At 53.6% G+C, this 17,462-nt stretch overlaps 9 protein-coding genes across 9 annotated transcripts; 5 read left to right on the forward strand and 4 right to left on the reverse strand.

Moving 5' to 3' along the window:
- The first annotated feature begins 255 nt into the window (after positions 1 to 255).
- On the forward strand, positions 256 to 1,199 carry BJX68DRAFT_279309 (DUF1445 domain protein). The gene has a single exon (XM_071048709.1). It carries the CDS (start codon positions 262 to 264, stop codon positions 1,165 to 1,167), a length of 906 nt encoding a protein of 301 aa, XP_070893766.1. The 5' UTR covers positions 256 to 261; the 3' UTR covers positions 1,168 to 1,199.
- Positions 1,200 to 1,384: 185 nt separating this feature from the next.
- Positions 1,385 to 1,951, reverse strand: BJX68DRAFT_271929 (uncharacterized protein; the record flags this gene model as incomplete). The annotated part of the gene is made up of 1 exon (XM_071047074.1): positions 1,385 to 1,951. One exon carries the CDS (start codon positions 1,949 to 1,951, stop codon positions 1,385 to 1,387), a length of 567 nt encoding a protein of 188 aa, XP_070893767.1.
- Positions 1,952 to 2,571: 620 nt separating this feature from the next.
- On the reverse strand, positions 2,572 to 3,564 carry BJX68DRAFT_271930 (putative short-chain dehydrogenase/reductase; the record flags this gene model as incomplete). Its single annotated transcript, XM_071047075.1, has 1 exon — positions 2,572 to 3,564. The coding sequence occupies one exon, from the start codon at positions 3,562 to 3,564 to the stop codon at positions 2,572 to 2,574; it is 993 nt and encodes a 330-aa protein (XP_070893768.1).
- A 610-nt stretch (positions 3,565 to 4,174) lies between these two features.
- Positions 4,175 to 5,821, forward strand: BJX68DRAFT_258711 (uncharacterized protein; the record flags this gene model as incomplete). Its single annotated transcript, XM_071043577.1, has 7 exons — positions 4,175 to 4,203; positions 4,570 to 4,725; positions 4,759 to 4,852; positions 4,897 to 5,102; positions 5,138 to 5,186; positions 5,238 to 5,342; positions 5,417 to 5,821. 7 exons carry the CDS (start codon positions 4,175 to 4,177, stop codon positions 5,819 to 5,821), a joined length of 1,044 nt encoding a protein of 347 aa, XP_070893769.1.
- Positions 5,822 to 6,250: 429 nt separating this feature from the next.
- On the forward strand, positions 6,251 to 7,123 carry BJX68DRAFT_258712 (uncharacterized protein; the record flags this gene model as incomplete). Its single annotated transcript, XM_071043578.1, has 5 exons — positions 6,251 to 6,281; positions 6,321 to 6,573; positions 6,632 to 6,718; positions 6,750 to 6,798; positions 6,857 to 7,123. The coding sequence occupies 5 exons, from the start codon at positions 6,251 to 6,253 to the stop codon at positions 7,121 to 7,123; spliced, it is 687 nt and encodes a 228-aa protein (XP_070893770.1).
- Positions 7,124 to 7,226: 103 nt separating this feature from the next.
- BJX68DRAFT_271932 (aromatic alcohol reductase) lies at positions 7,227 to 8,298 on the reverse strand (the record flags this gene model as incomplete). The annotated part of the gene is made up of 2 exons (XM_071047076.1): positions 7,227 to 8,177; positions 8,227 to 8,298. 2 exons carry the CDS (start codon positions 8,296 to 8,298, stop codon positions 7,227 to 7,229), a joined length of 1,023 nt encoding a protein of 340 aa, XP_070893771.1.
- Positions 8,299 to 9,984: 1,686 nt separating this feature from the next.
- Positions 9,985 to 12,251, forward strand: BJX68DRAFT_271933 (fungal trichothecene efflux pump; the record flags this gene model as incomplete). The annotated part of the gene is made up of 10 exons (XM_071047077.1): positions 9,985 to 10,128; positions 10,188 to 10,272; positions 10,327 to 10,514; positions 10,565 to 10,712; positions 10,760 to 11,002; positions 11,054 to 11,116; positions 11,174 to 11,355; positions 11,416 to 11,722; positions 11,786 to 11,805; positions 11,865 to 12,251. The coding sequence occupies 10 exons, from the start codon at positions 9,985 to 9,987 to the stop codon at positions 12,249 to 12,251; spliced, it is 1,767 nt and encodes a 588-aa protein (XP_070893772.1).
- A 129-nt stretch (positions 12,252 to 12,380) lies between these two features.
- BJX68DRAFT_271934 (DUF1996 domain-containing protein) lies at positions 12,381 to 13,457 on the reverse strand (the record flags this gene model as incomplete). Its single annotated transcript, XM_071047078.1, has 1 exon — positions 12,381 to 13,457. One exon carries the CDS (start codon positions 13,455 to 13,457, stop codon positions 12,381 to 12,383), a length of 1,077 nt encoding a protein of 358 aa, XP_070893773.1.
- A 2,147-nt stretch (positions 13,458 to 15,604) lies between these two features.
- BJX68DRAFT_258713 (uncharacterized protein) lies at positions 15,605 to 16,414 on the forward strand (the record flags this gene model as incomplete). The annotated part of the gene is made up of 2 exons (XM_071043579.1): positions 15,605 to 15,706; positions 15,761 to 16,414. 2 exons carry the CDS (start codon positions 15,605 to 15,607, stop codon positions 16,412 to 16,414), a joined length of 756 nt encoding a protein of 251 aa, XP_070893774.1.
- Between the last annotated feature and the right edge of the window lie 1,048 nt (positions 16,415 to 17,462).

The following is a 17,462-nucleotide window of genomic DNA, read 5'->3' on the forward strand; positions in this document are numbered from 1 at the left end:
TGCCTTGCAAGCACACTGTGGCTTTTCTTGGCCCCAATAAATCGCCATGTTCCCCTCGTATTCTTTCGGCCTCTTGACCGGTTGATAGCCATCGACCGAAAATGCCTGCCAGTTAGATTCCATCAGCTAGGCAACTCCTAGATTGCCGTGTCGGCCGACTTGCGGCTCTGCTGATAGCCACAAATCCCAGTATCTACATAAGGGCACACTACCGGTTGAGCAGAGTAGACTCCTGACTTGATCGTTCAGATTCGAGGCACAATGACTCTGACCAAGTCCACTTTTGCTACCGGCCAGGAAGTCCGTCAAGCCGCGCGGGCAAGCACACACACCGGCCCAACAGCCGGTCTCGCCCCAGGCTACATCCAAGCAAACCTCATCGTCCTCCCTTCCAAGTATGCCGCCGACTTCCGCTCGCTCTGCCAGCGCAACCCAGTCCCCTGTCCGCTTCTCGCAGAATCCACCAAGCCTGGTTTGTGGAACGCGATGAAATCCTGCATCCCCAATATCACATCAACCACACTCATTCATCCCGGCAATGACCTCGACCTCCGCCGCGACATCCCGCGCTACCTCGTCTACCGCGATGGGAAAATTGATGAAAGCGCACGACACCCAGACCTCCGCGCAACCTGGCGCGATGACGACCACGTCGCATTTCTAATCGGCTGTTCCTTCTCCTTCGAGGCCGCCCTCTGCGACGCAGGTCTAGCACCGGGGCACATCGTCGGGGGCCGCAACGTCCCCATGTACCGCACCACACTCCCTCTTAACCCTGCCGGCGTGTTCACTGGTGGAACGTACGTTGTTTCGATGCGTCTATACCAAGAGGACGATGTCGAGCGTGTCCGCGCCATTACCTCTCCGTACGCGTTTACGCATGGTGAGCCGATTGCGTGGGGATGGGAGTCCGTCGTGACGCTTGGAATTGCGGATATAATGAAGCCCGAGTGGGGTGATCGGCCGCTTGGACTGGATGGGAAAGAACTCGGACCGCAGGACGGCGGGGCGGGTGCATCTAGGGACGTGGTTCCTCTCTTTTGGGGGTGTGGCGTAACTCCGCAGGAGGCTGTTGTGAGGGCTAGGCTTCAGGGAACAGTTATGGCGCATGCGCCGGGACATATGCTCGTCCTTGATTGCTTGGATGAGGTGCTGAAGGTGGGGTAGGATATGCGAAGCCTTATAAATTGGCTTAGCTGCGTTGCGTTATTGGCTGTAGTTGGCTGGATGGCCCAGCGACGGAGTTTGTTTATGGAATTTACCAGGGAGAGCCCTGAGTCATGCTTGACGCTTGGGCTGAGCCGAGGAAGCTAAGGTGGGATAGGGAAAATTGTTGATTAAGACTCATATTAACGCAGATACATATTGACGTCGCCGACGCCCCTCAAAAGTATACTTGATCAACTCCAGAGACTCCAGAAAAACCAGCTTCAATCATTGTGCGTAGATAGTCCAGGCAACCAATATCTGCTTGCAATGAGACCCCCAGGCCGAGCCCCGCCCTCCTCGCCAGCCACCTCCTCTTCAACCAGCGATAGCAGTACCAAGCGGCGACATACCTTGAGGGCCTGGTATCCCGCATCGACGACGCAATGCAACTCTCCCTTGAAAGGAAATACGCTCGCCGATTAACATCGTCCACCATGGCCGATCCCATGACGGCAACGAACCCGTTCGCTTCGGGGTTATGTTTGACCCAGGTTGCGCGGTTCGTCTTGCTGCTCGCTTCGCCGAGCTGTCCGACGAGCTCCTCGAGGGTTTCTTCAGACCAGGGGACGCGGTCGTCGAGGAGGTATGCTAGGATCCAGCAGACGATTATGCATGTACGGAGGAGGGCGTGTTCCTTTTTGGAGAGGCCCGGTGCGGGCTGGTGCGGGTGCGCGTTTAGCATGGCTGGGTCGGGTTCGGATGAGAGTTCATCTAGCAGGTAGCGTAGGCGGGGATTGTCCATGGTGAGCTTTGACTGTGTGTCTGGATCCGTGTATCCCTCGTGCACAGGCCCTCCAAGTTTCAGTCATATCGGATATTCGAATATCCCTTAGCCGTCAGCATACAACATATATCGTCTTTTTCGTGAGTAAACCTCGATCAAAGCAACGCCAGGGCTCGTGCTGACAGAGTTTAAGTGGTTAGTACGGTGCGAACTTGTCTTGTCAGCGCGCCTGTAGGATCGCAAGGTTCTGACAAGCTAGCGGTGAATCGACTCCACCACTGCCACTAACATCCCTAGTGTTCGAGATGGTCTCGAACAGTTCATATTGACTGTGGGCGTGGATTAGGTTGTTCACTGGTTCAAATTTGACCGTTTCTCACCCAGTCCGCCTGCTTCAGATCCCACTCGTTCCCATCCTCAAGGAGATGTCGAAAAGACGAAAATGAGCATGGCAGAATATCGAGCCACTGCCTACAACGAATCCGTCATCCGTGGCCTTGGTAGGGTTGTCGCGGCATCTCGATTAACGGCTCGTTCATATGACATTATTTCGTACCAAAGTAGATTTCTATGGAATCCTGCGAAGTAATACTACATGCCTTCATAGCAAGCATTTGCCAGTCCGTCCCAAATCATCACTAATCCTTCTCACCCACCAAGTTCAGGGACAAATCAAACAGCCTCCGCTCCCCTTCGGGACTGTACGCATGTGGCGCGTACCCCGGTGCCCAATTTCCTTCAGCCTCAACCCACGGTTTAGAGATTTGCACATTCTCAAGGTATATCCCACCCATCCCGTCTAGCGACTTCGAAACAGCGGCCCACGTCGAAGTGGCAGCACCCTGCTCAGCACTCTTCATATTTGGAGCCAGTATAGGATCCTCAAGGATTGCAGTCTGCTCCTCTTCGGACATGAACTGCAGCAGTCCGCTCTGCACACCCCCCGGCTGGACGCTAAAGGCCCGGATACCCTGCGAGGCGTACCGGCGGTCGACCTCGTTTGCGGCCCAGAGCATTGCGCACTTGCTCTGTCCATAGGCCTTCCACTTTTCATACTCCCCAACGAGATTGATGTTGTCGAAGACCACCTCTGAATACCGATGCGCGATCGAGGAGAGGAATACCACGCGGGAATTCGACTCTGGTGTTGCGGCGGCTAGAAGGGCAGGGCGGAGGAGATTGAACAGGAGGAAATGCGCGAGATAGTTGACGCCGAACTGAGTTTCGAAGTTGTCTTTTGTTCGTCCTTCGGGTGTAGCCATGACACCAGCGTTGGCAATCAAGATGTTGAGCGTTTTGGTCATGGACAAGAGTTTCTGGGCGCAAGCACGAACGCTGGACAGAGACTCCAGGTCCAACTCTAGAAGATGCGCACGAGGCGAATTCGCAATTTCTCCAAGGACAACTTTTGCCTTATCAAGATTCCGCGCCGTGAGGTAGAGGGTTGCGCCGGTGGCAAAGAGAGCTTTGGCAGTCTCAACCCCAATCCCCGAGGAGGCGCCAGTAATCAGAACGGATTTTCCACTCAGTTGATTTTCTAAGCCCTCATCACGGATCACTTGAAGGGCTGTTGGTCGGGCATCTCCAGGGCCCTGAGGGTTCTTGTGGACGTCGGCGTAGCGTGTCGTCATCGTGTGGATGGGTGACGGTTGTAGAGTCAAGGTTGATAGCGAGAGATAAAGATGTTGTGATTAAGGATGGGAATTCAGGATGAATACATACTTGGCAGGTATTTATCTACTATAGAAGATGGCAATATCGGGGTGGTTGCTGACCGTTTAGCTGTCAGCGAGCTCGCGAGTGATGCCGATACTCCTGTCCGCCGTGTCTGGCCCCTAACTCCGGACCAAAAGCCCCACCATCGTGAAAGTGGAGTACAATTTCGCCCATTTGCACTGGTCAAGTCAGCCGCTAAACGCGGCATGCAACGTTAGCAGCCATGGACTAGTAGATCGTGGAAGCATTAGGTAAAGCGGCTGACAATCCGAACCGTTAGGGTCCAAGGCTGACCTCGTCAGTGGAGCTTGTCCGATCCATCGGGCATGACCTTGCGATGAGGGTCACCGACCTCAGGCTCTTAGACCATATTTATCATCTGTGAAGCTGTGGCTGCTGGACCTGAGGCTTCTATCTTCACCGCTTAGAACTCCACCCAGATGGCCGTTTCGATTCAGGGTGCCCTTCCTGACCGCTAACCGAGTTAACGGTCCTAATTGCCCGGCAGTTGCAAAGCAACTCCCCATGAAGAAAGTCCGACCACGCTACCGGATGTGTGTCTTTCTCCTACCACTGCTCTGCAGGCGTTCGGTGATTCAACCCACGGTGCTGTAATAGTGGCGGTGGGGGCCGCAATTCGATGAGTAACTATAGATACAACGTACAACGTATTCTGTCCACCATCCATTCAAGCGGATCATTTGTTTAGGGATTCTTCTGGCAGCTGCGGGCCAGGGCTAAATGGTACACTGCCGCTCGTCCACAGACGGGACAAAATCTGGTTGACTAGCTACCTTGTCGTGGATTTGCAGCCGCGCTGCAGATGACCCATTTGGCTTACGCGAAGCGGCGCAGCGGAGAGATACAATATATATATAGAAGCGGCATTGCTCTCTTCTTCTACAATTTTCCTCACATAGATTGATACCTTTCGCGTTCTTCATAATAATCTCTCCCCCTACTGACTTCAAAATCCCGCCTGAGTTCCAGGACCAGTTGGAACTGGCGGGAAGCCTCGACCCCGGAGCCAATGAAGAGATCGTCCAGGCCCTTACCACCTGCAAAAGGCCCGTGACGTCGGAGAAAAACATCTGAGCTTTTTGGGATAGAGGATTCAATGCTATGCCTGGGTGGTGTCAACGAAATGTCATTGACTGGCACCGAGTTTGTGGCCCATCATTGTCGATTCGCCTTCTCGAGTTGGTCCTGGTTCTCCTAATCATGTGCTGAATTACCTCACTCCGGAGCTCTTGCACAAGGCCATGGTAGACGGTATCATGGATGACCCCTACTCAGGCCAACATAGCGCCGACTTCGTGCGCTGTGCTGCGCTGATTCTGCATGGAGGCGTGTTTATGGATGTGAGCATCATCTTAAGGCGCTCCCTCGACCGACTCTGCAGGTCCAAACTCGACGATCCATCCTCGCCATTCCAGATCTGCGTGCCACTGATGTGTGGACAAATATGGCCAGCCACTTTGTTGCCAGCCGCAAGGCTGATCCTTTCATTACCCGCTGGCATCAACTAGTCCTGCACGTGTGACAAAGCCGCCCGACAACCAGTGGCTCCGCCAACACAGACCACGAGGGAATGTGCCACAGCCCGCTATTCGAGTTCGCGATGAACCTCCTCGACTACTCCGCACTCGCCGAAATGGGGTATAACTGGGACTGGGACGTCCAGCCGCCCCGTGTGCTGGATTAAATCACGCAGGTCATAGCTTGGGCTCGACTCACCTTGCTCGAGGATTCCCGCGACGGCTTCAGCGGATCAACTACGCGCGGAACAATATCCTGTGGACAGACGTTCTCTCCGAGAACTGGGGGTTCGAGAAGGAGATTGGCTTCGTCGGTCAAGACCCGTATGATCTTCTTGCTACACGCAGAGACGCAGACCCCAACTCGGAAGAGTACAAGAAGGCGCACCGACTTGTCTGGGACTTCCTATCTCAGTGCAGCATGCAGAAGAGTACCCATTCGAAGAATCTCATCAAGAAACCGGCCCCGGGGGTTCTTTGGGACCATTATGATGGCAAGGATATCGAGCCGGGCACTTTTGCCGAGCTGTTTCGTGATGGGACAGTGCACTTTCGGCAGACGAGGGAGGCGATTCGGTTTGTTGAGCCTGAGTTCCCGGAGCAGACGATGCTGAAGGGGGTTTTGGAACCTTAGACTTGTTTTTGGATCTTTTTCAAGAGTCCCATGGAGATCCTCTAGTTCTTCTGTTTATCTAGTCTACAACTGCATTATTTGCTTTGCCCGCACATATGCCACCATTATGAACCCAAGTCCCCCTTGGGGTCTCTGCAGTGTAAGAAACGTCGAGTAAGAGTATGTATCCCTTGGGCAGAGATTATCTCCTCCAAATTCTTCACACCCCGGTGGTGAAAGCAGTATGTCTAACATCATCTGTCTGCACCTTCCACAGGGTCCAGTGCGTCTACCCCGACAATGCATCCACCACAGGCGGGGCTTCGATCTCTCCTCAACCACCTCCACGGTCTCCGACGCCACAATCGCAAAAACCGGCGGGCGATCGGGAACTGGTAGACCCAAAAAGTCTGCCGGTCCGATGCCGCCAACACGCTCTTACTAGAGTTAATGCACAAATATTCCACTGAAACCTACAAGAGTATCAGCTGAAGTCCAGCCGACAGCGCCCCCTGGCAAGGGACCATCCCCCAACGAGCCCTGCACTTCCCACTCCTCCTCGACGGCGTTTTATCAGTGGTGGCTCTGCACACGACCACGACCAAGACACCCGAGGAAGCGGGGGTTTACATTGACATGCTAGTGGGGTTCCAAACAAGATCCCTCGAGCCGTTCCAGCGCGTGATTGAGGCCATCTCACCAGAAAACTGTGACGCCGTCTTTGCATACTCTGTTTTCACCATTATCCACGGTATCGCTGTTCCGGAGCTAACGTCTTTATCCCGAGTAGCAAACACGGTAGCCGGTCATGGTAGCTGGTGATACCGCGAGGCGGCTGGAAACCATCTTCGTCCTGTCTGAACTAGTGCAGGGCACGGCGGAGATCACCAAGATGTTTGGCCAGGCGCTGCAGAGGACGTTCCAAGAAAGATTACTGGGCTGGACCCAGCACAGCCCTCGACGCAGAGGACAACGAGGCTTTCCGCCGGTTACACGATGTAAACCACCAGCAGCAGAAGAACAGTCTCCATGACCAGGGAATTCCAAATCATGGAGGCTACCATCCCCCACCTTCGGATGTGCTGCCAACGGTACCGTGGCCATCAGAATCCCGGATCGGTCCTGACCCGGCTTGCGATTGTCGATAGGCAGTTTGTGAAGAGTTTACGGGAGAAGGATGACCTTGCCCTCCTTGCTCTTGTGCACTGGGGTTTCCTGCTCGGGCAGCCTGATGGAGAGACGTGGTGGGCGCTTCGATTTGGGCTCGCGATGGTCAACAAAGGGTTGGGGAGTTTGAACCCAGATTCCCATTCACGCGACTGACCTGGCGCAGGCGTGGGTAGCTTATAGGAAGACTTTGTCACTATTTAACCATGCTGCTAGGTTGAACTTCTCAATGGAAACCATCGACGCAGCTGCCAACGACTCAATGAGAAAACGGCACCTCGCCAGCCTCACCCATGCGGATGCCCTCCCTCGTCGCCTCATCCAGATCCTCAACGGGCAGCCCGAGCACCCCATTATCCAGACCTCGTCGAGACGCGTAATCCCCATCTCCATTCGCGAAGAACATCCGGCTGTAGAGCATTTTCGTAAACACCTTCCAATTATGCACCCGCAGACCTTCCTGACCCTCCCTAAACCTCTCTTTCACCGAGCCCTTGGTGATCGTCCAATCTTCATTCTGGGTGCCGGTCACTCTCTTCACACTCTCAAACATGTCCTTCTGCGTGAGCCGGAAACTTGAAACATACACACAGCAGTTCGCGAACCGAGCGAGGGTGGGCTCCTCATCGCTCTCATCCTCCGGTAACTCCTTCAACGAGAGCAACCCCGCAACTGCCCGTCCACACTGCGGCCACGTTGTCGTGTTGATGGGTACATCCCCCTCATCAAAGAGCATAAACGTCCTCTTTGCGAAATCAAACCCGTACCGATCCGGTCCGCCACCGAGACTAAACTCGTACCAGAAGCCACAAACCAGGAACAAGTATGCGCTCACGCCAAGCTCCTTGATCTCAGCGATGACGCGGTCCCGGTTTGGAGCGAGCATGCTATCCTCGCACAGCGCGTCATTCGCCGCGTCGTGCCCGTACCAGTTCGGTAGAATGTAGGGGACGCCCGCCTTGGCTGCTGCGCGTATGAGCTTTATGATTGTGTCCGGGGGAGCGAAGACGTTCATTGTTATTATCAGGGCTTGTTGGCCGCGGAGGACCTCGATGAGGGCGGTATCGTCGTCGGCGGCGTAATCGACGCGCTCGATGTGGACACCGTCTGGGATTTGGTTTGTACTGTCCGGTCGAGTGATGGCTGTTATCGTGTGCTTGCCGGTTTTGACAAGGGCGGCTGTGAGGTGTTTGCCGATTGAGCCGCCAGCCTGGGACTGTTAGTCCTTTCAGTTGCTGTTACCGGGTGGATGGACCTACGCCAACGATCGCAACGCGCTCGATGCGGTTTGTGAAGCCCGCAGGTTGGTCTTTTGCAAGCCGAACGGCCATATTGCCATAGACGATGCACTAAGATCTAGTAGATGTCCGAAGAAACGATATCCGTGGCAGAGGCCTCGATACTTTAGTCTTTTTAGGACACGGACATATCGGGATTAAAACCCCCGATCTGACTGCTGCCCATGCGAAGTATTGACGAATGGAAATCCATGAGACGGAGTTAAGCGCTCAAGGCACATATTGATGTCGGAGTAAAGCTCATATATCCTACGTTTGCTCCGCGATAGCCTCTCACTGGCCAACTTCAACCATCACCTGCAGCTCGAAAAGGCGTACGTCGCGGAGAGTCGGAATTTTTACCCCGACTACTCTATATCGGAGAAGGCTTTTCATGTACCGATAGAAAGATAGGTAACGGAGTTCAGCTCCCTATCCCGACTATCAGGCTTACGACAAACCGGAATTCAAGATCTCACTCTACCGGTGGCAGCTGAAAGGCTCCGGCGTCAGCTTGAGGGGATGAAGACGCAGCAATGCCGGTTTCGCATGAACGGCATCTCTGTGCCGCGGCATTGCTTTGAGTGTGCCTATGGTGGCATTTCCGATGTACTAGTATGTTCGATTGGCCTCCTGTATATCTTGCGACTGGCTTGGCTGAGTGCAGCTGTCCGGTTCAGCGTTCCCCATCGCTCCTGCCGCTTCCGTCATGCGCACCGGCTAAACTCGGACGGCAGGTGCGAACGACGAGTCGTTCTTTCGAAATTGAGCGGCCATCGTTCCTTGCTCGATGGTGCTGTGCGCTGCCTGCGCTAGCCTCATCTTCATAACCCCAATAGTATGCCGTTTCCCGCATGGACCAGTTTGAAGCCACCTCTTGGCCGCTCCGTAGCTACAGCTTGGTACCCTAGCCGCCACTCCGGCAAGTTATCCAACTTTGTACGTATGAGCCGGCTAATTTATGGACAGTCTCGATGAGAGGTGGTGGGCATTGAACTGGGCACGGGACTAGTGCTCGAAGCCACCGACCATAGGCAGAATGGGAGCTATATTTGGGCATCACAACCATAATACTACCAAGGCGGCGAACCCTCACGTTAGGCACAGGAACTGGCTGCTTCAAGGGATAGCAGCAGGACACTTAGAGAGCCGGTTCTGGGGCACAAACGGAACCAGGCCCTCTGCAGTCGCCGTCGAACTCGCTTTCGGCCATCAATCGACCACTGTGGTCAGCGCTGCGGCGTCAGCATAAATCCTCGGAAGTACCCATCGGTATACACAGTCACGCGCCCTAGATGGATAACTTCGTTTATGGACAAAGCATGAGATTATGCTCGTGTACCAACTCCGCAGTGGCGCATCGGCATGACCAGCTTGAAGCTTCGTTAACGCGGACCGAGGGCATGGCAATCCTGCAGCCCAATCCTGCGCACCCATCAAGAACGCCTTTTTCAGCATTCCATCGATCTGTATGGCTAGTCCATGTGCAGGGTAGCTTGACACCCTCGTGTTTGAGCACAGCTCTCAAAAAACCCCGCTCGTTCCCCGCTTTCCCCAGATTCTTCCATCCACGTGGGCGGGTCTAGATCTAGGTATGTTATTGCTCGTATGTGAAAGATGGCCGTGCGAGCGCCAGCTATCTGTATATTAAAGACCATGAAGCAGCCGTTGTGAAATAGGCCGTGATGCGCCACTCGCTTTAGTGAATCTATCTGAAACTAGCTGGGCTCTCTTCGCGGTATGTCGGAAACCGAAGTCAAAGACGTGGCCGTCGCCGAAAAGGTTAAACCTAAAGCCCAAGCCCAGCACATCGACTGCGTTGGCGAAGAGGGCGACCCGCCTTTAAGATCGCTCGCGACCTGGTCACTTGCGGGGACTCTAGTCGTAAGTCTTGGCCTCTCCCTTACCTCATCTCGTCCTAACCAAATACTTTCTCCGTCAAGGGAACATCGTTCGGATTCTACGCCGCTCTTCTGGGATCATTCCCGTCATGGAATATGTTGGGCACAATTATCCCCCAGACCCTGGGTTGGCACACGTGCAAGATTCCGGTGACCATGTGGTATACTGACTTTTGCACAGGCGCCGACACCACCTTTCTCTGGGCATTCCCAACCCTCATGTTCTGCCAGTCTGCTAGCGCGATACTATTCGGTCGAATCTCCGACTTCACTGGTCGGCGGTGGATATTCATCGGGGGAAACCTGCTTTCGTTCATTGGCTTCCTCTCTTGTGGACGAGCCGATGATGCCGCGACCATAACTGGCCTGGTAAGGGTGTGGGGTGAGACTTGCGGTTATTCGGAGCTGACATGTTGCAGAGCGCACTCATTGGAATCGGTACTGGAATCCAATTCATGGGTCCCTTCTTAGCAGTCCCAGAGCTTGTTCCCATGCGGTACCGCTTCGCGATCGTGGGCTTATCGATGAGTCTTTTGGCCCCGTTGTTGGCTATGGCTCCGGCTATAGGTATAATATTACTACCCATGGCCAATTGATACTAACCCGCTACATAGTTCAAGCCCTCGTGCTGAACACGGATGAAGGATGGCGCTGGTGCTATTCGATCAACGGTATATTCTCGACTGCGGCGACAATATTGCTGCTTGGCTGCTACCGTCCGCCGACGTCTGCGCAAATCCAGGAGTCCAGCCCTCCGGAACACCGCCTTGATAAAAAGGAGAGGTTGAGGACCGTCGTATTTGCTTTTGCGACCGCACTCGCTACGTACGGCTTGCTCTGGGGTGACACGGTGTTTGGTGAGCCACATGGCATGAACTCCTCTCAGGACCCGTCTGACCGGTCTATAGCATGGAGATCTGCTGGAGTCATAACACTCATTACGGTCAGCGGGCTAGTTCTCATAGTCCATGGTATATCAACCGATCGCTATTTCCCGAAATATTGCTCGCTCACTGACACGTCGATAGCCGGAATTCAAGGTGCAAATCCGCGGAGCGGACATGGAAGGTTATTCCTCAATATCCGTGCAATGGTTCAGATCACTATCGCCAGTGGCAGCTCGCTCATTCTCTACTTTATGCCCTCGACGGTGGAGCTTGTCCTTCAGATTATCATTGGGGAAACTGGCATGAAGGGAGCTTGGAATCAGGTACGCACTTGACACATCTGGATGAGACGGTGCTGCCCAAGATGTACTAATAAAGCCTAGACATCCTACTTCGCCGGTCTAGCAGGAGGCTTCATACTAGCAACTATCCTCTTGATCAAGCCAGTGTCCGTCAAATGGCATCTCGCCGCGAGCGTGACATTAGCTATGGTCTTCCTTTCTGCGCAGGCGTCTATCAACTTGGAGCGAAAGACTGAGCTGCTCGCATTCGCCTCCCTCGTCGGTTTTGGTCAAGGATATGCCATGGTCATCAGCCATGTCTCTGCTCCGATGGCAGCGGAAAAACAAGACATGGGGCTCGTAGCGGGGATAATAGTTGCGTTCAGGAATCTGAACTATAGCGTCTTGAGTAAGTCGATCTATTGTTCTCGCCGCCTCACACATCGGGATGCTAACGCCCTTTATGTACTAGACGCGATCCTTTTTGCAATTGTAAGTGTATCATCATTTGACCCCGTGCGCTCCAAACAGACCGAGAGCTAACAACCCAGTTCACACCTCGCTTCACCTCAAAGCTCGAACCCCTCGTAACAGACGCAGCCATCGAAGCGGGCCTCCCAGCGTCCTCGCTCCCGGTCCTATTCGAGACCATCGAAGGCATAATTTCCTCCGGTGACGTGACCGCTCTCTTCTCTGTCCCTGGGATTGGCATCCAGGTTATGATCGCGGTGCAAGAGGCAGTCGTCGTGGCTGGCACGGAGGCGTTCCGGTTCATTCTGCTGTTGGCGAACCTGTATGCGATTCCGCTGGCGCTTCTTGCCATTGCGGCGCATAATTTGGATGGGTATCTAAATATGGATGTTTGGGCCGTTGCTAGTCCGATTAGGTGGGGAGGAGGTTTTGGAGTCGTTTTGGAGGATATCCTACGCGGGGGCTGAAGGCGAGGCTGGCTGCGGGTGATGGGAATGCAACGTATTATAAATAGTATCGGCCTCTAAATTCTAGTTAGGTCACCCGAGCGAGGGGCTCGGAGAGTCGAATCGATCGCGGTAACATCCATCAATCATCTAATATCCCCGGTGTGCAGGCCCATGTTGATGACCCCTCTTAAACTTGGCCGCGGGCGTCGCATTACTCGTACTCGTACTCCTGCCTGCCATCATACGCAAACTCTCCGCATAATCGCTCGTCCCATGCTGTGGATCACTATCCCCCGCGGCCCTTGTACAAGCGGTCCCCTGATCCCCGTCCCCAAGCGGCCCCTTGATCTGGAAATACTCTGCCTTGGTCGGATCCTCCAGCATATACTTCGCAGCCTCTGGCAGCCACCCATTAATAAAGTCCCCATGACTACAAAACTCGTTTCCACACGCGAGTTCCAGCGGCGGCGGTGCACCCTCCCATCCATCCGGCAGGATGTCCCTGAGATCATACCGAATCGAGAACCGCAGTCTCGGGATCCGATACATGCCCTCAGGGCAGCGATTTTCGTTATAACCCGGGAACGACCTTGGGTTCTTCGAGTACGCCGTTTCGAAAGTCTCCGGGTTCGCGCAGTCGGGGAAGAGGAGGAGGGTTTGTAGGTGTGTTGAGCATGTTTTCGTTGGAAAGGCTGCTTTCTCTTTGTTTTCTTCGGCGTCGTCGCCTTCGCAGAACCAGGTTATCCCGTTGTCGGGGTTCAGGTCTGATGAGGAGGTTGCGGAGGCGTTGCCCGCGACGACCTGGAAGTTCTCCGGGAAGGGGATCTCGGCTTCGTTGAGGAGCTCGTAGTAGGCGCTGAAGCGGTACGGGGTTATCGGGGTGTGAGTTTTGTTTGGCGGGGCGGAGGCGTTGACGTGGAAGAGGGTGGGGACCCCTGTTTCCTTTAAGGTTAGAGACGTTCGGTAACCCAGGCTATAGGGGAAGGGGGATGTACAGTATACAGAGAAATCATTCGGATTACGCGCGGTCGAGCATCCCTCGCGCAGCTCGGCAGAAGTGGAAGTATTGATGTTCACGGCATCAGACCCAAAGAAGCTATGCATATGGCTGACATACTGCCCAGGGAAGACGATCGGGTCAATATTCTTGAACATGAATAGTTCGACATTGGTGACGGTGTAGGCGCGGGCTAGCCCGGCCGTCAGGAGGAAGGAGAGAAGCATTGTGTTTTGTTCCAGATTGGTGATACTCTCTTCTCAAAATATTCCATCTTCGGCGCTTTTTGTAGCTTCAATCGTCGGGTAATCGGGTGAATGTTGCAGGGACACGCCGTTGCAGATAGATTGGCTGTGGGTCGGGCTTGCGTACCCTGGCGAGATGCTGTGGTGTGATTTGGTGGGTGTGCTCCAACCCTACGCGCCAACACCTGCCAGATCCCACGCGGACTGCTCCGGGCGAGCTTAGATTAAGGGGTTCGTCCCTGAAGCGTTCGCTCACCTGGGCGCGATGCTTCGCTTAATCTTGAATCCTGGCGAGAATCTGGAGATACAGGTGATTGGCCATGCGCACTCCTGCCTCGCGCTATGCCCAAACTCGAACTCGCCGGTTATTGAGTTATTAAATACTGTTACGATGAGAGTACTCAGCGTGATAAATCAACGCACTCAAGTCGTGGCAGGATATATATCTTATCAACCCCTGAGGTTATCTATCCGCTTGTTTTATCATGGCCTGTATACGAGGTACAAATCAGCAGGCTACGGTCTTGGTTATTTGATTGGACACGAGAGTGCTGTGCTTGTGGAGAAGATATATTTTCACCTCTAGATCCTGAAAATTGTGATCTATATATATACTTTATACGTTGTCCTATCACGCCTTCATCCATGACAAGTAACAAACGAGCTACTGCCACGACACTTGTAGGAAGCTAATAACCTACTCCTACTCATCGAGTGTAATATGCGGCGTTCGCTGCAGTTCTGCTTCCTTCCCTCAGCCCTAAGCTCAATCTTTAACGTAGACTGCTTTCTCTGTCATGACATACAGTTTTGTCTCTGCATAGAGAATATTATGGGCATCTTATTATCATTCCCAAAGGACTTCATCGTCCAGAGGTCTCGCTTTTTCCACCGCCACAACAGTGCCTTGCTAAAGCGATGAGACGCTATCACATTAATCTTGTAAGTTGGTTTTTAGGATATACGTGAGGTAGATGTCGGTTGAATAGTGAAAAGGGCGTAGCTTCTTTCATGTAGGACCATGGGCACAATCATTTGCCTACCATTTTGCATTAAGGCCTGGAACGAAACATAGTGGTAAACTTGGGTATCGTTGTTCCTGGCGAATGAGGTAGACAATGACCGTATTTTCAGAGAAAGGGGCGTAGACGTCCTTGATCTATAGGGCTCCCAGGAAGCTAAGAACCATACTTCCATGGTGGAGGGCCTTCTTGCTCTTAGATAGCTTCATGTTTCCAACATACATACAGAATTCATCTATCCGTCGTGCCTGAGGTTTCTTCTGCTTTCCATCCTCCTTGTGTCATCGTCCTCTGGGAAACCAACCGCTCAGTGTCCAATGGCTAGTAGGTCAACATGGCGAGTCGTGAGATCATGTCGGTACTTTCTGCTTCAAAATTTATCAATATATTTTCTGCAAGGGGTGACAGCAGTGCTTGTCCTTCGTCATTACTCAGATTTGCCCATTACTCATACGCCACATCCCATGGGTCGGGGACGATTTTTTCGGCTCATCAAGCGGCGGGGGTTTGAAAAGACGAAAAGAGTTAATATAGAGCTGCAGCACGCGGCATTTGTGCTATGATGTCATGCCTGCAGAAAAACAGTCCAACAAACCTCCGACATCAAAATAGAGGTCTCGCTCCGATAGCCCGCCGAATCCCCATAGTCGAGAGATGGAGAGTGAGACATGAGTCTGCTTTGATAGGACTGGATATCTACGTTGAATCCAATGTTTGTCCTCGATCTCGGTCCGAGATAACTGATCGGCATTGCTACCTGGTTAAGCGATGCGGGGGGGTTCTCCATGCCTCCAACGTCGTATAATCCGGGGCACGGGTAGGGCAACTCGGTTGTCGATCTCACGCTGGCGACTGACGATCGGCCGGAGTAATCTCGAAGTTTCATTGCCGCCCAGGATTCCATCCACCTTCCATGCGCCTTTTTGAGGTTTCAGATTCGCCTATCCCTGCTCTTGCGGAGGGCGTAATCTGTTCTTGTTGCCGAGTCATGAAGATATTTAAGATGGTGCTCCCCCGTCTCCAAAGGTTCCGATCAAAGACAAGACCTTGGTAAAGAAGAATTTGAACCACCGCTTCCCAATCATCAAACATCATACGATCCTCAGAATGAAGCCATTTACTTCACTTATCCCTTTCGCACTCGCTACCTGCGTCGCCGGTCATGGTTACTTGTATGAACCCGCAAGCCGAACCCGCCAGGGCAATGAGGTACCTAGCCCCCAATCGTTTCCCCTCAACTTCCCCCATCTGACAAAATTCTAGGCTGGAATCGATACCTGCCCCGAATGCACCATCCTCGAACCCGTCGAAGCCTGGCCCGACCTCGACACTGCCCCCGTCGGCCGCAGCGGACCCTGCGGCTACAACGCCCGGGTCAGCGTTGACTACAACCAGCCAGGCAGCGACTGGGGCTCTGCCCCAGTGACAACCTACACCGCAGGCGCAGAAGTCGACGTCGTCTGGTGCGTCGACCACAATGGCGACCACGGCGGCATGTTCAGCTACCGCATCTGCCAAGACCAGGACCTCGTGGACAAGTTCCTTGACCCCGACTACATCCCCACTGATGACGAGAAGCAGGCTGCCGAGGACTGCTTCAATGAGGGCCTCCTCTCGTGCACCGATGTCGACGGGCAGGAGTGCGGATACAGCGCGGATTGCTCGGAAGGCGAGGCCTGCTGGCGCAATGACTGGTTTACCTGCAATGGCTTTGAGGCGTCTGAGCGGCCCAAGTGCCAGGGGGTGGATAATGCCGAGTTGAACTCGTGCCTCACGACTATTGCGGGCGGGTACACGGTTACGAAGAAGATTCGCATTCCCGAGTATACTTCGAACCACACGCTGCTTTCGTTCAAGTGGAATTCGTTCCAGACTGGGCAGATCTATCTGACTTGCGCCGATATTGCAATCGAGTAATTCGATTCGTTGCATTTGGGTACGAGTCCATGATACTGAGGCGTGTATTTCCAACTGCGCTGCATCAGGAGTTGTGATGATTGAACTTCTTCTACTTTGTCTGTTGTCAGAGCCTCTATGGCTTCTCAGCCATATTTGTGTACTAGTGCAATCCTGTCAAAATCGTCCTTGAATGTTAGCTAGATGAAGGTAATTTGATTGTTGGGACCGTATTTCGGCTCTCACCAACGCTAAGAGCTTGCGACGATGATGACCCGTGGTATGTCCGCTGCGTTCCAGGGAACGAGTCTCCCACAAGGTCCACGGGCCCGGGCCGCGTTTCCCGCCGGCTTCCACTTAGTAGTACCTGGCAAACAAGGTACAGCCATTTTGATTAAGTATTCGGCGAAAATTCTACCTCCAGCGCTAGAATACGGAGATTGAGCAGCATTCAAAGCAAGACGAACACGGCAAGCTTCTCTCACAGTATCGCAAAGGGCAATGAGTTGTCGAGGAAGCAAAACTGAAGCGAGCTTCAGAGGAACGCATGACTCTGCAGAACCGAGTTGACTATGACATACAGTGAGGAACCCGCGGTTTCACTCCTCTGCCACGATACAGAAGGAATATCGGACCTTCCACCACGTTCGCTAGCGATTCCCCTGGAGACTGTCAATCATTGGCTGTCAGAGTTCCCTGCAGCCTGTCCCTTGCGCTCCGATCAATTTCCGGTCCCTCTTAACCTTGCATTCGATGAAAGTCTGCAGCTAGAGACAGGCGACTAGCGTCGGTCCATGGGCGCCTCTTCCGGAGTACGTGTGCCGTTCGCCGGGCAGATCCCAATTTCCCCGCTGCGCCGACTTCCCCAGCTTCTCCACACGCTGGAGTCCGGCAACTCGGATGCAACGAACTTGGAAAGGCCAAGGCCATGACGCAACGGTTGTTCCTGAGCCGCCTGTGAGATTCCGGTAAAGTCACCCCGGACTCACATGTCGGACCGACATCAGGGCGTGTGGGGCAGATGATCGTCTCCTGCTGGCCTTGCGAAAACCTGGGTCCGCCCTTTGGC

Source organism: Aspergillus pseudodeflectus (assembly GCF_044049435.1).
Source record: "Aspergillus pseudodeflectus strain CBS 756.74 chromosome Unknown BJX68scaffold_70, whole genome shotgun sequence".
In the NCBI taxonomy this organism is placed as follows: Eukaryota; Fungi; Ascomycota; class Eurotiomycetes; order Eurotiales; family Aspergillaceae; genus Aspergillus; species Aspergillus pseudodeflectus.

What these genes read in the sequence shown, in the direction of transcription:
- BJX68DRAFT_279309 (XM_071048709.1), top strand. Translation starts at nt 262, where the DNA reads ATGACTCTGACCAAGTCCACTTTTGCTACCGGCCAGGAAGTCCGTCAA.